The 13,074-nt window shown below is 47.2% G+C and overlaps 1 protein-coding gene across 4 annotated transcripts in view; it reads right to left on the bottom strand.

The window, feature by feature from the left end:
• TPCN1 (two pore segment channel 1) overlaps positions 1-13,074 on the bottom strand; it is a 43,437-nt gene that overhangs the window by 2,492 nt on the left and 27,871 nt on the right. For 3 of the 4 annotated variants that reach the window (XM_064674686.1, XM_064674683.1, XM_064674685.1), the window contains 15 exons: positions 12,588-12,704; positions 11,627-11,751; positions 10,343-10,391; positions 10,092-10,155; positions 9,413-9,457; positions 8,356-8,412; positions 8,213-8,266; positions 6,782-6,854; positions 6,467-6,574; positions 5,180-5,251; positions 4,244-4,333; positions 3,409-3,524; positions 2,692-2,738; positions 1,989-2,142; positions 416-552 (listed from right to left, as the gene is read on the bottom strand). In XM_064674686.1, the coding sequence (XP_064530756.1) occupies positions 416-552; positions 1,989-2,142; positions 2,692-2,738; positions 3,409-3,524; positions 4,244-4,333; positions 5,180-5,251; positions 6,467-6,574; positions 6,782-6,854; positions 8,213-8,266; positions 8,356-8,412; positions 9,413-9,457; positions 10,092-10,155; positions 10,343-10,391; positions 11,627-11,751; positions 12,588-12,704 (1,308 nt within the window). The remainder of the gene's footprint in view (positions 1-415; positions 553-1,988; positions 2,143-2,691; positions 2,739-3,408; positions 3,525-4,243; positions 4,334-5,179; positions 5,252-6,466; positions 6,575-6,781; positions 6,855-8,212; positions 8,267-8,355; positions 8,413-9,412; positions 9,458-10,091; positions 10,156-10,342; positions 10,392-11,626; positions 11,752-12,587; positions 12,705-13,074) is intronic. The other variant, XM_064674684.1, reaches the window with a different exon arrangement.

The raw sequence follows: 13,074 nt of genomic DNA on the forward strand, positions 1-13,074 counted from the left end.
GTTTTAGAATGAAAATGTAAGCCATGCCATGGAGAAAAGAACCTGGAATCGATGCCATCCTATTACTGCATAATTCTCCAGGGCTGTCCAAGCCTCAGTGCATGATGGCACAGAGGAGGATTACAAGACAATGTAAAAATAAATATACTTTTTTTTCAGTCAGCACTGGGCCAGGACAGCTCTAAGGGAAGTTTGGAGGGACTAGAGACAAGCCCTTTTTAAGGCTGTTCAGAGAGCAGGGGAGACTCAGCTGCTACTTTTCTAGAGCAGCAAAACTTTGTGATGCTGCAGAGTCCCTCCAGTGGCTCAGCTCTCGAAGGCACATGGATTTTCTCTCTTGAGACAGCAAAAGGCCCTTGTGGCCCTGGCATGCCCTCCTCTCCTGAAGCTGAGAACCTGCTGTGTTTCCTCCTACCCCATATTTGTCCATCTGCAAAACGATCTTCTGCAGCTGAGCTGTTTCAGTGGCAGCTGAACTCCTCTTGTACAGCTCGATTACACCAATCACTTCCTCCTTGGAGATCTCCTTCTCCAGCACGATGCCGTTATCTTCTGGACAGGCAAGAAACAGAAAGAGGGGGGGAAAAAAGGTCTCCAGGATGAGCATTGCTTCATCAGCCAATCTGATAACCCTGGAAGGCAAAGTCTAAAGCACACAGGACTGAGTCAGAGGTCAGGTACAGCCTGTACCTGCTCTTGTGACTAGAACATGTATGTCCTTGACCCCCAGCAAGGCAGGGAAAAAGTTAACTAGTGTGTAGGGCCAGCAAACTTTCTGGCCCAAACCATTTTCTCAACTTTTTAAATCATCAGGCTCCTCAGTAACTTAAAAAAAAAGTAAATCCTGTAGCTTTTTGCTTGCCTGTAAATTAAGAAAGCAAATAATCACACAGGAGTTGCTGCCTTTCGACTTCCATCTGCCTAAAAGAGCTTGGGAGTTCAGAGCTAACCAATGTCCTTCACTGCTCCCTTCAAACTGGGTGCAAGAGGGATCACAATGACAAGTGTTTCCAACTTCTGGCTCCTACCATGCACCACACAAATTTGACCTTCTGGCACCTAAAAAAATTGGGGTCCTGGGCCTTCATCACATTTCTGCAGGGAAGATTCTCTGCTGTTAAATGTGTAAGTGCAGCAGCTGTAGCTCCTTCCTGCAGAAAGGTGTTAAGAATTATTAAGATTAATCTACATGGAAAATTAATAGAAAAGTCTGGGTGCAGATTCCCTGAAGGAACAGCAGGAGAAGGGCTACAAGAGATGAGAGTGGTTTTGGCACCTAAAGTAGCAGGTTATGAAGGTACCTGCAGTTTCAGACCCCCAGCTCAGAAGACAGGGAGTAAAAGTGATGGTTCACAGGGGCAAGGGGATGGAGAGAGACCAGTCACTGCCAGTTCCTAAAGGGTACAGAAAGGCATGTCCAAAACCAGCACCAGTGTGGAAAGAATTGGATAGGCAGTGTCTGTTGTCCTCCATGTCATGGCAAAGAACGCTGGCAAACCACCAGGATCAGCCTGGATGCTGGAAAAGCCACTTGGAGACGTTCTGCTGCCAGTGAGTACATTAGTGAGGAAGGGAAATTGGTTTTAAAATAAATTAAGTCATCTTCCCTTCCTGTAAGGTTTGCTGCTGAGCTTTGCTACATCATTGCTGTAATGTTTCCTAGAGTTCTTTCATGAAACAAACACAGACTTCCAATTTTCAAGTAATTTGGTTGAAATGGCTCAAGTAGTTGAAGTTTGTAGGTGTGCATACACACACACATATATATATAAAAACACATACCTCCACCCACCCACACATTTTGGGGAGGGCTGGGGGAGAGATGAGGGCCAGAGCAGAAAGACTAGATAGAAATATCACACAAAAGCAAAAGAATTAGCTGAGGAAGCCAGGCTAAGACATAATATCTGGTGTTTGCTGGCCAATCCCATTCTCTCCTACAGGTATAAGGCACCAGGGAGAGAAGACACAATGTTTTAGGTTCTGACCTTCTGAATCTTGGTTCTTCCGAGTGTAGTTCATGCGGAAGACAAAAGCATCCAGAATAAAAGCCACAATGATTGTCATCACCACCATGGTCACAATATAGAAGATCATGAAGTAAAGACGGCTCCAGTGAGTAGTTTGGGATGTCACCCCTTCCTGAAGAGGAGAGGGAAGACATCAGCAGTGCACAAAAGAAGGGAGAGTCACTGTTAACTGCTGGACAACAGACATAAAGCAGCAGAAACACACTCTCTCTTTTGTGGCTTGGAAGTTGGCCCCAGGGACTGCTTGTGCAATGCTCAATGTCCCACCTGGCCCTCGCAGATAAGCTGCCCCTCAAGCTAAAAAGGAGAGGTTTCTGTATACAAACACACAGATCATTCAAGGCTTGTGGCTGTGAGAGCCACTGTGCCATGAGAACACAGCTCAGACAGCAGGGTGACAAACGGGAGCACAGAGTGACTTAGTCTGTCCAGACTGTGAAAACTGGCCTGAAGGCTGGTCAAGATTCACAAGAAACTGTGCCCAGCAGCATCCCAGAGGTCAAATGCCACCCAATAATCAGGACCAAAAGTTGAGTGGCAAGTGACAATACTGAGCCCATTCCAATCACCATGGGAAGGAAGCAGTGGTGGTGTGGAAAACCCAGCTCAACTGGCAGAGTCTGTGCTGTCTGTGCACACGGGGTAGGTGAGGTTTACTCACCATGATGATGTACCAGTCGTTGACAACTGTCAGCTCAAACAGTGTGACTGTACAGAAGGGAGAGAAAACATACAGACAATTGCTTTATCCATCCTGACCTATTTTACAGTGATTTTTAGACACCAAAGTTTCAAGACAGCCAGCAAATCTGGAGACACAACACAAACCCTCATCTTTGCTTCAGACAAAGGGGGCCAGACCCACAGAACGAGCAGCATGGCTCAATCTGTATTTCTGAAAAGAATCAGAAACAGATCTGACTCTCTTCACTAGGGAGCACAGAGACCTCTGAAATCTCCAGGACATAAGCATCTCTGCTCACATATTAGGAAAAATCAAGGAGAGTAATCAACACATCCAAATTATTCTTCATCAGTGGGTTCAGAGAAACGTATTGGCATCACTTTGGTTCTTTAGAAGGGCAGTGACTTAATGCCCTCCTTAAACACCTCTGGAAGTCTGGTCTGATCACCAGCCAGAACAGATCTGATGGCTTCCAGCTGGCTTTAAGAGATATCTGCCTACCTTGCAAAACAGTCACGGCACAATTAGTCAGCTGGAGTTCTCCAGACAGAAAGTGCAGGATGCTGTGTGCTTGAGGTGCATTAGCAGGACTCTTGGAGAGTCCCAGGCTCACATGAGCATTACAGCATTACAGAGCCATCCAGCTCTGCAGGAACACAGAATAATCTCTGCTACAGACAAAACTGCCCTTACCAAAGCTGTTCAAAATGTTGTCAAAGTTGTTGAGATAGTAATACCCTTCTTCCACAACTGTTTTGTTGCCGACTGTGTGATTCACCCAGCGGTAGGAATCTGCAACTGTGCTTGTGCTGGTTGGAGAAACCAGGACATAGAATCAGCAGAGACTGGAAAAGCAAGGAAAATCTCAAGGGTTATAAATACCAACCCCCCTACAAGGTGGTGAGCACGGGGGCAGTTTCTACCTCTTGGCCTTTTCCTCTGAAAGCAATTCCCTTTCCTTCACAGCTCAGCACAAGCCCAGGGAGCACATCTTTCTAACCACTCTGCAAATATCACACCAGAGAAACTGAGAGTTTGAGTTGGACTCCCTGGCTCATAGCCTTAAAGCTTGGCATTCCCAAGTGGTTTGTCATAATCTAAGATGAAAAGGGCACAGGAGACAGCTTAGCTTACAGGACCAGGTGAATTCATCTTGGTACAAAGGGAGGTCTAAATGTTTAATACATCTGGCCAAGCAACTCTGGCATCACAGAAGCACAGAATGATTTGAGTTGGAAGGGACCTTAAGGACCATCTCATTTCAACCCCTCTGCTATGGGCAGGGACACCTTCCACTAGACCAGGTTGCTCAGAGCCCCATCCAATTTGGCCTTGGACACTTCCAGGGGATGGAACAAGAGAAGTGAAGCATGTCCTGCATTTTCACCACGTGTCACCTGAGCTACAAAACCCCCACTGAGCCCCATCCTCTGGCCCCTTCTCCACAGGGAAATAGAGCTGCCAGAGCTCACTGCTGCTGGCTGAGCACCAAAAGCACTGCTGAGGGGGATGGATTTGAGGTACTCACTTGCAGCAGTTTGGGTAGACCACGCCAGCAAAGAACTCCATGCCAACAATGGCAAAGCAATAGTAGAAGATCAGCAGGGTTAAACCCAGACTGGAGGCAAAAACAGAAAGAGTACTGTGCTACTGAAGAGTTGCTAAGGCAAGGAAACACAAAATCCCAGGCTGGTTGCTCTGGAAGGAATTTCCAAGGGATGGGAAGCAGCACTGAAAACCCCACACAACCTTCCCATACTGCTGTGGCTCTGCAGTTCTTTGCCTGCTCTCATTCAAGAAGTCCTTGGACAAAGAACTTGCCACTTGCTGAAGAGAGAAACTAAAGAGCAGCCTGGATTCCCTCCCAGTCTGTCCTTTTCTGTTACAAAAATGTCTCTCCACAGTTTCTTTAACAAAGAACACCACACACTGTTTCTGCCCTCTCCACATCCTCGGGTGCAGGGACTGTGCCAGGAGCAGGGCTCTCCAGCCAACACTCCCTGCTCAGACCTCCTTGCAAGGGAATCAGGGCTGAGGACACCCCACTCAAACACCAACCTCCCTCTGCCCCACCACTTCAATAATGCTCTGGAGTGGCTCTGCTGAGGACAGGGAAACATCTGGGGCTCAGTACATTCATGTTAATGTTCCTCCCAAATGGGCCTCCCCTCTCAGCAAGAGCTGGGATGGGGGAGAAAAATTAAAACAAGCATTTACTCTTAGTTATGCTCTTAACACAAAAGCAGGGGGAGGCCCAGGGTGCTGGAGTGTTGCCTATCATATACTGCTCCAAGAAACTGGAAGATTTAACACCCCACTGCAGCACAGTGAAGAATCAGTAATGACCTACCAGCAGATCAGAGCATAAATCCCTTTAGCAGGTCTGACAGCTCCCTGTCCTGATCCCAGCCCTGGACACTGAACCTCCACTCCCCACCAGCACCCAAAGACAAGCAGCTGGTACCTGGCCATCCGAGGGAACAACTCAAACATGGTGTCGAGGACGTTTCTGTAGCGCTTCTTCAATTTAAACAACCTGCAAAGAGAAGCCAGGAGTTACCTCCACCCTGCAGCTCTCCTGGTGTCAGGGGAAACAGTTAAAGGGGGTATCCCAGCTCTCTTCCTCCCAGCTCAACGACAGCAAGGTTTCCCAACACCAAACTCACGGGGTCTGCTCTTGCTCAGGTGGTCTCCACTCACCTAATGATGCCCTGCTGTCCCATCTGACTGTTTATGGTACATTCAGCTAAGTGTTTACAGGATTGAGGATCTCAAGGAAAAAAGTCTCTGTGTCTTTTTACTCAGCACGATGCATAAATAGCTCTTTAAAAAACCTAAAAATCATAAGAACTTAAACTAGTCCTGTGTACAGGGTCAGGATTCATTCCTCCTTCCCTCAGACACAAGCTTTTCTGTGTTTCCCCCATGACCCAGTAAAAATTGATGAAAGAAAACTACATTGTGCCTGCTAATTTAAGATTTGGCATCTCCATCAGCCTTTACAGAGAAACACAGCTGCCAAACAGGCCTTGGCAGGGGACGAACTGAGAAAACATTTTTTTTTCCTCCCTTGAGTGTCATAAAGTGTTCTTTAAATCCTCACTGAAGAGCTAAATTACATTAGCTTGTTTTTATCAAAACATTTTGCCTCAAATCCCTTCCTTCTATGGCTCTTGAGGCGTTTGTGAAGGTGAATGTACCTCGACACGAGAGGGTTAATCAGCCCCTGCTCACTGAGCTGCAGAGAGGTTACAGGCTGTGGTCTTGCTTAAAGTGTGAGATGCAGTTAGAGCAGGGCTTGTACTTCACCCTAGAAAGCAGCATCCTTTGAAAACTGTAATTTCTGGTAATTCAATGGAAATTATTAAACTGGCTCAGACCGTCTCACCCTGACAGAAGAGCTTTTCTCTGAACAGCATCAGACAATTTAGAGGAGGTGTAAGAACCCCACGAAGGCAGACACAGGATAATCTGCCCCTGGTAAATCCCTTGATCTCTATTAGAGATCAGCTTAAGCTCCAAAGCACGGGGTTTCATATCCCATCCCAAGTTTTTTGTTATCGTTCATTTTGATAACTCTGGCTAATCTCATTACCCCACGCCATTCCTGCTTGCCATGGTCACATACCCACAGAGCAATCCTTGCCCTCTCCTGGTAAGGAGCTCGGTCCCCAACGGGATTGATGGAAAACAAGCCTGGCTGTTTCCTCCCACCTGCTCTCTGGGTCCCCCCCCAGCCTTCCCAGCTCACCTCAGCAGCTGGAGGGGCCGCAGGACCACGATGAAGTAGAACGGCTCCATGTCAAAAGCCAGTGCCATGAGCCCCAAAAATGCAAACAGGGTGACTGAGAAGTCAAAGCTGGAAAGAAAAAATGTAAAATAAAGTAAGAGCAGTGATTTATCACTAGTGTTTCTGCAGAGAAGAGCTATCGGTGCTGTTCCAGCCTAACGAGATGCCCGAGGCCAAGGGCAGAAGAATTATAAAAGCCTGCTCACGGCCTTCTTTACAGGCTTAAAGACTCAGAAGTTGGGTCTTTCTAACCCAAAACCGTGAGTGTGCACTTACAGATTCCAGCCTGAGGACAGGTATTCCACAGGCCCCAGCCCAGTGGTCTTCAGGAGCAGCTCCACACCATAGACTGTAAGATAAGAGGAGAGCCATGGTCAGGAAGGAGCAGCATCACAAGGAAGGCTCATGAGAAGGTTTGTCCTCATGGATGTGTGGTGCTTTTAGTGCAGAACTTCTGACAGAGGTTTAACAGACTCCCACCCACCGTCCTTATTCTCAGTGAGGTGCCAAAGAGACATTTCCCCTCCAAATCAACACATTTTCCTGTTCCTCATGGTGACTTCTCTCCAGAACAGTGCACAAAACACTTAGCTGGAAAACATGCTATAAATGTAAGCCAGAAAGGGGTGCTGGGAATTCAGTCCTGCCTTATTACTTCCTTCTATTTTTGTGGAACACATCCACATCCCATAGCCTCGCCCTGACCTACAGGGAGAGAGAGATCCTTTCAAGGAAGAGCCATTTACTTCACACTCTGTTCTGGCAGGACCTGTAGGTTAAAGAACATCATAACAGCAAGTATGTCATCCCAAAATCTTTCTTTCCAGCTTCCAAGGAGCAGAGGTGGGTGAGAAGCAAAGGGAAGAGCTGGATGACAACATCCTTGTGAAAAGAGGAATTGCAGAGCACCTCTGCCTTCAAACTTCCATAACGAGTGTTTTGAAGACTAATGGCCAGGGAAGCACTAGAGCTCTCCAGCAGCCACATAAGAGGTAGCAACCTCCCAAAGAACCTCCTGCTGCAGTTGTACACACTGTTTTGATTCAATGGAGCTATACTTTGTTTCTCCCTGAGCAAGAGACATTGTCAGCAGCATGGAAGGGAATTCACATCACAGTGCAATGAACCAGCACATGAAGATGTAATTGTTTATACTTGGGCTGGAAAGGAAGACTAAGGTACATGTTCATGGAGGGGATGATGTTCAGTTAGAAAATTCAGCTTGTCAAGTAGCTCATCCAGTGCTTTCAGACTCCTCAGCACGTCCCTGTACTCTGTACTCCACCAGGCCTGCCTTGCTGTGTGTGGCAGAGAGCCAGCTCGCAGCTGCAACCAGATCAGAGCTGGGAATGCCTCCTGGAATAGCTGGTGCAGCACAGAGCAACCTCCCACAGAGCCATCACAAGCCTGGAAACCTTTTCACTCTGCACGCTGTGCCTGACAGATGAGGCTTCTCTGCTCTCTGGGCTCAAACCAGCTCCAAGAGGCACACAGCAGCTTCTGCAGAGCTGCAGCAGGGGTAAGAGGCTCCCAGAGCTGTGGGGCAGTGCAGCAGTGCTCACACAGGGTTGAGAGGATGCTGGTGATCCCTGCCAGGCACAGCATTGTTCTGGATGCAGGCTCTATGCCTGTGGTTAATCTGTAACTTCAATTCCCCTCCCAAATCCTCATGAAATGACACAGTTCTGTTGGGAGGCATCAGCTTACTTGTGAGGAAGACTATGTAGCTCCATGGGACGTTCCTGGAGAAGAAATTCCCTCCTGCAAGACAAAAGAACAGCTTTCTCTAGCCTTCCCTTTTTTCAACCCCCCAGCATCCCAGTCAAGAAACAAGCTGTGATGTTTCCTACCTTGCAGCATGAAGGTTTCAACAAGAATCCAAATTCCATTCACAGCCACCACAGTATCTGGAAAACAAAGTAAAAACCCATAGCAAAGCCACTCCTGGACCAGAGGACATCCATTTCCTAGGTTAACAGAGAAGTACAATATTATAGGACAAGTGGCAAGGTCATTGTTTCCAATTCAATTCAAACAGAACTCAAACTGAGAGAGTCTTCTACCCTGACTTTTCCCAGGCCATTAACAGATGCACTACTTTTATCCTCAGAAGGAAACAAAACTAAACCAAAACAACAGTCTGAATCATGTTCAATCATTTTTACTCATAATTATCTTATATTCTGCCACATTATTAGCTGTGTATTCCAGCTTCTTCCCAGTTCTGGAACAAGACCTTGAGAACCACTGGGTCCCCAACAGTGCAGGACAAAGTCCTTTCCACTTGGATCTATAACTGCTCCCCAGCATTCAAATCTGAAGCTGCAGGACTTCTTTTCATTCAGATCTCACTCCATCCCCCCTCTTTAGTTTAGCATCCCAATTTACAAAAACTGCTCCTCCAACATTCAAAAAAGCCCCAAATTACTGAGTAGGAAGAGATCATTTACAACACAGCAGGTAGCACCACGAGGAAGCAGTTTTTCTCCTCTAGAGAAGAGGAGCACAGACTCCTCCTCACAGGCAGCACAGCTGCCAAGCAATCCCTCCAGCAGTGAGGACACTTGCACCTCCTGGAGTGCAAACAGAATGTGGTTGACTGGCAAGGCAGTTCCTTATCCAGCATCCTTCAGCTGATGGATAAAACCCCCAAGCTTGGGAAAGCTAACCACCAACCTACCTAAATGCCAGACCCACAGGAGTGCTGTGCAGTGACCCTGGGAGCCTCTCCAGAGCGAGAGCTGAGAGCCCAGGCTGCAGCTTGGTACAAGTAAACAATTCCCTCCCTCTCCACCAAAACTCCAAAATCTGTACATGAGCCATGGCTCAGACCACAGCCCAGGCCACACCACACAGACCCAGCACACTAGACTCACATCAGCAAGGAAGCTCATTACTTCTACTTACACATGGTGTACTGGAACACACGGGACTTCACAAGGATGTTGATGCCTGCATGAAGGGAAGTATGGTGAAAAAAATGTTTACACAGTCCTCCATACCATAGATTCCTCTATCTTCCCCCTAGGGATATTTTTCATACCAATCCTCAGCAGAACAGATCAGCAGATTATTAAATTTTACTTCTTTGGGACTAAGTTCAAATGTCCCCTAAAATTTTAGCAGCAGTGAACTCACTATCCTTAACCTCTGCGGTGCCTTTTTTTGTCCCTATGTACTAGTTTTGAATCCCTCTCCACAGTCACTGCTGTCTGGAATATGGAGAAACTCTGGAAACTCTCCTGGATTCAGCAATTGTAAATCCCCACCTAACCTCTGTGCTGAGAAGGGAATACAGTCCTGCATGACTTCAGGGGCTGATTTACTATGGAGCCTCTTATTTTCAGGAAGCCAGGGTTTGGGTCAGAGCATGGGGAATATTTACAGGACAGAAATCTTCCTTGGAGGCTCTGATTAAAAAGCCCTGGCCTTGGAGGCTCTGGATACACAGGGAATTGGTTAGCAGGCCTTCCCTCAGCTGTTTACCAGGAACATAAGAGAAAGTCCCCTCAGAGCGCCCTGTCTTTGTAAATAAATGATTTCCTGTTAGTTGAGCACGTGTTGCCATGAAAACACAGCCTGTTACCTTTAAAAATGAGGAATGCTGTCCGTGGAAGGTCATCAAACCAGTGCTCGCGGTTTCGTTTTGCCTGGAAGCAGAACAGCCACCATCAGCAGCAGCCAGTGCTACATCCAGGGATGGAGACCCACCTTATCCCCTTCATCTGCTTCTTTTCAACTGCCTTTATTTCTTACCCAGCTTCTCTCTAACCACTGGTCTCCTTTGCTCTCCCTCCCACACACACTTCCCCTCTTCTCCATCCAACAAAGACTTACCTTCCATTTTAAGCCAACAACTTCATAGAAATTGTAAAAATCCTTTAGACTGCAAAACAGAAAGAAAAATCTGATCAGAGCCTTGAGGTTGACTAGATTCTTAAGTGTCCTTGTCATCAGCAGCAGAGAGTCCCTGGAAGTTATTAACTCCTTATTAGAACTGCAGCCACAACTGACAGAACTCAACACTGACCTCTTCCCGGTCTGGCCAAAGGTTCCTGACTGACAATAGCCAGAATCTCCTCTCTGTAACACTTCAACCCTTAAAGGAAACTCTGACTCTACTGAACTCCAGAATTTTACCACTGAAAGAAAAGACCTGAGGCTTAGATGACAACTCCAAGGGATAGAGATTGCACTGCTCTTCACGAAGACATCTTGGACTATTGCCTTAATTACTCATACAGCCCTTTTCTAACATCTTTGCACATTTTCTTTTCAAGGTAACAATGAAGTTTGAAAAAAAGGACACAAAAGCAAAGAAACTCATAGAACATGAGTGCCTGTCTAGGTGCTCGGGGTCAGGCCTGTAACAGCTTTTAGGAGTCTGAAAGCGAGGATGCTGAACTTCTCAGACTCCTACTGGTGTCATTAGGTGCCTAAATTTAAGAACTCAGCCTTTCTCCCTATGCCATTTTCAATACTTCTCCATGGCACTTGACTTCACAGAGAAGCATCAGCACCAGCTTCATAGGAGACTCACTCCAAGCCTGTCTGTGGCCAGAACAAAGGAAAAGGAGGAGAAGATCTCCTGCTCTAATTCCTTCTGCTTCCTTGCTGGTTGGTGTCAGCTGCACCCACCCACCAGAATGACAGTTCTCTGCCTCATAACACAGAGAATGGCAGCCCTGAAAGCACCAGCAGAACCAGATTCTAATTAACAAAACCCTGGGGGGAACAGCCAGTTGCTGGAAAAAAGCAAAAACTTGTTAAGCTGCGAGGCTGCGCTGTGTGAAGAAATCTCCTCGCAGGCTCTAGTGCTGCTCCCCAATTTCTGGCTCCTCTGTTCTGGCACAGGAATGGGAAGCAGATCCTGCCTGTGAGTGCCAGCACAGCGTTGTATCCACAAGAGGGCATGCAGGAACTCCATCACCTCCGAAGGAAAACCTCAGCTCCCAGGGTACCCACCCCTCCTGCTTCCCAGACAAATCCCTTGGATCGCATAACTCTGTCCCCACATCTCAGACAACAACCCTCATTCCATAAACCCGCTAGGAAGCCCAGCCAAACGTCAGGGAGTGGAGCAACCTCCCTGCTCTGGGTGCAGCAGGAACACCATCCTACCTGACTAAAGGAGTATTGCTCTGATTCAGTGCTTTGAAGGTGAGATATCTCTCCCTGGCACACATCCGAGGCTTGTAGAACCGCAACAGCCCTTCGAAGTGCCTGAAGGAAATTCCAGATGGCCTCTGGAAACAAAGGAATGTTGTCATAAGCAGTGACATCAGGCAGGAATATGCAGAGGCAAGGGCATTTAATTCTCACTCTGGATTTATTTTAAGCAGGATTTCATACATTATAACTGAGCCCCCAAAGTACCCTAAGTTATTACTTTAACTTATCAAACTTATCTCAGGGCACAGAGATCAGAAGCTCTCCTGGCAATTGGTCCCTCCAGCAAAAGCAGAACTGTTCCCTGTTGTCCCACTGCCTGAAAATTGTCCAACCAGGTACCCCAAGTAGAATTCAACCCCTCTTCTTGGGCAATTAGCAGACAGCCTAACAGATCCCATTACTAGCACTTTTTAAAGACTATCAGCCATGTGAACTAATCATGAACTAATCTACTAGAAGTGGGTTAGTTATTTTTGGGCCTTATTTCTCATGCTGCTCCACAAGTTAAGCAAGAAATCAACCTTCTCTCCCAAGTGCTTGTAAAAAGTTGTTTGTAGGTGAATTCCTTCTATTTCTACACCATTTACTCGTGCAGGATCCAGCAACTGGACTGTACCTCCACTTGTATGACCCACCCCTCCTCAGTACTGGTATCTGAGTAAGTCAAGCAAGTCCTCAAGTGACCCAAACCGAATCAGAGAGAAAGCAATGATCACATTCACTCCAGAAAAAAAATTTCACTGATTTTATCAAACCACCCCCATAACCTCACACGGGGCTGAAATTCAGAGTACTGAGTTACACAAATGCAAAAACCAGTAGCCCCAGACATAAATCACCTTTTTTGGAAGGTGCCCTTTAACCCCTCCAGCCCAGGGGTGGTGTTCAGGCAGCTGGCAGAGCCCTGTACCTGTTTGGTGACCAGCAGGCCGTAGGCGTGCTGGATGGCCGTGCGCTTGTGCAGCAGCAGGGACTTGAATTTCCTCTTCTCGATGTCATTGAAAGTGTCAAACACCACAGCGAGAAGCTGAGAGGGAAGACAGGAGAGAAAGTCGTGATTTGATCCTTGTGCTCTGCAGCTACCTGAGCCAGGGCTTCCCAAACAGGTGGGAATATCCTGCCTGCCTGCAGCAGGAATTTACTAAGTGCTGGCTGAGGCAGAACGGAGCCAGTGAGGTCTCGCTGGCGTAAGGGATCCCACAAAGGGATCCTCAGGCTCACTGCACACACACTCATCCACTTTTTGGAGGAGGTCCAGGTGTTTCTGGCCTCTCGACACTCGCTAGTGGGTTTTAACAGCTAAGGCTAAACCACACACGTGCCAACAGAAAACAGTGTCAGGATTTTGTTAAAAAGTTCCTGGAAAGCAGGTTTTGAGGGCTGCTCTCTGCACTCAC

Source organism: Pseudopipra pipra, chromosome 18 (genome assembly GCF_036250125.1).
Source record: "Pseudopipra pipra isolate bDixPip1 chromosome 18, bDixPip1.hap1, whole genome shotgun sequence".
Taxonomy (NCBI): Eukaryota; Metazoa; Chordata; class Aves; order Passeriformes; family Pipridae; genus Pseudopipra; species Pseudopipra pipra.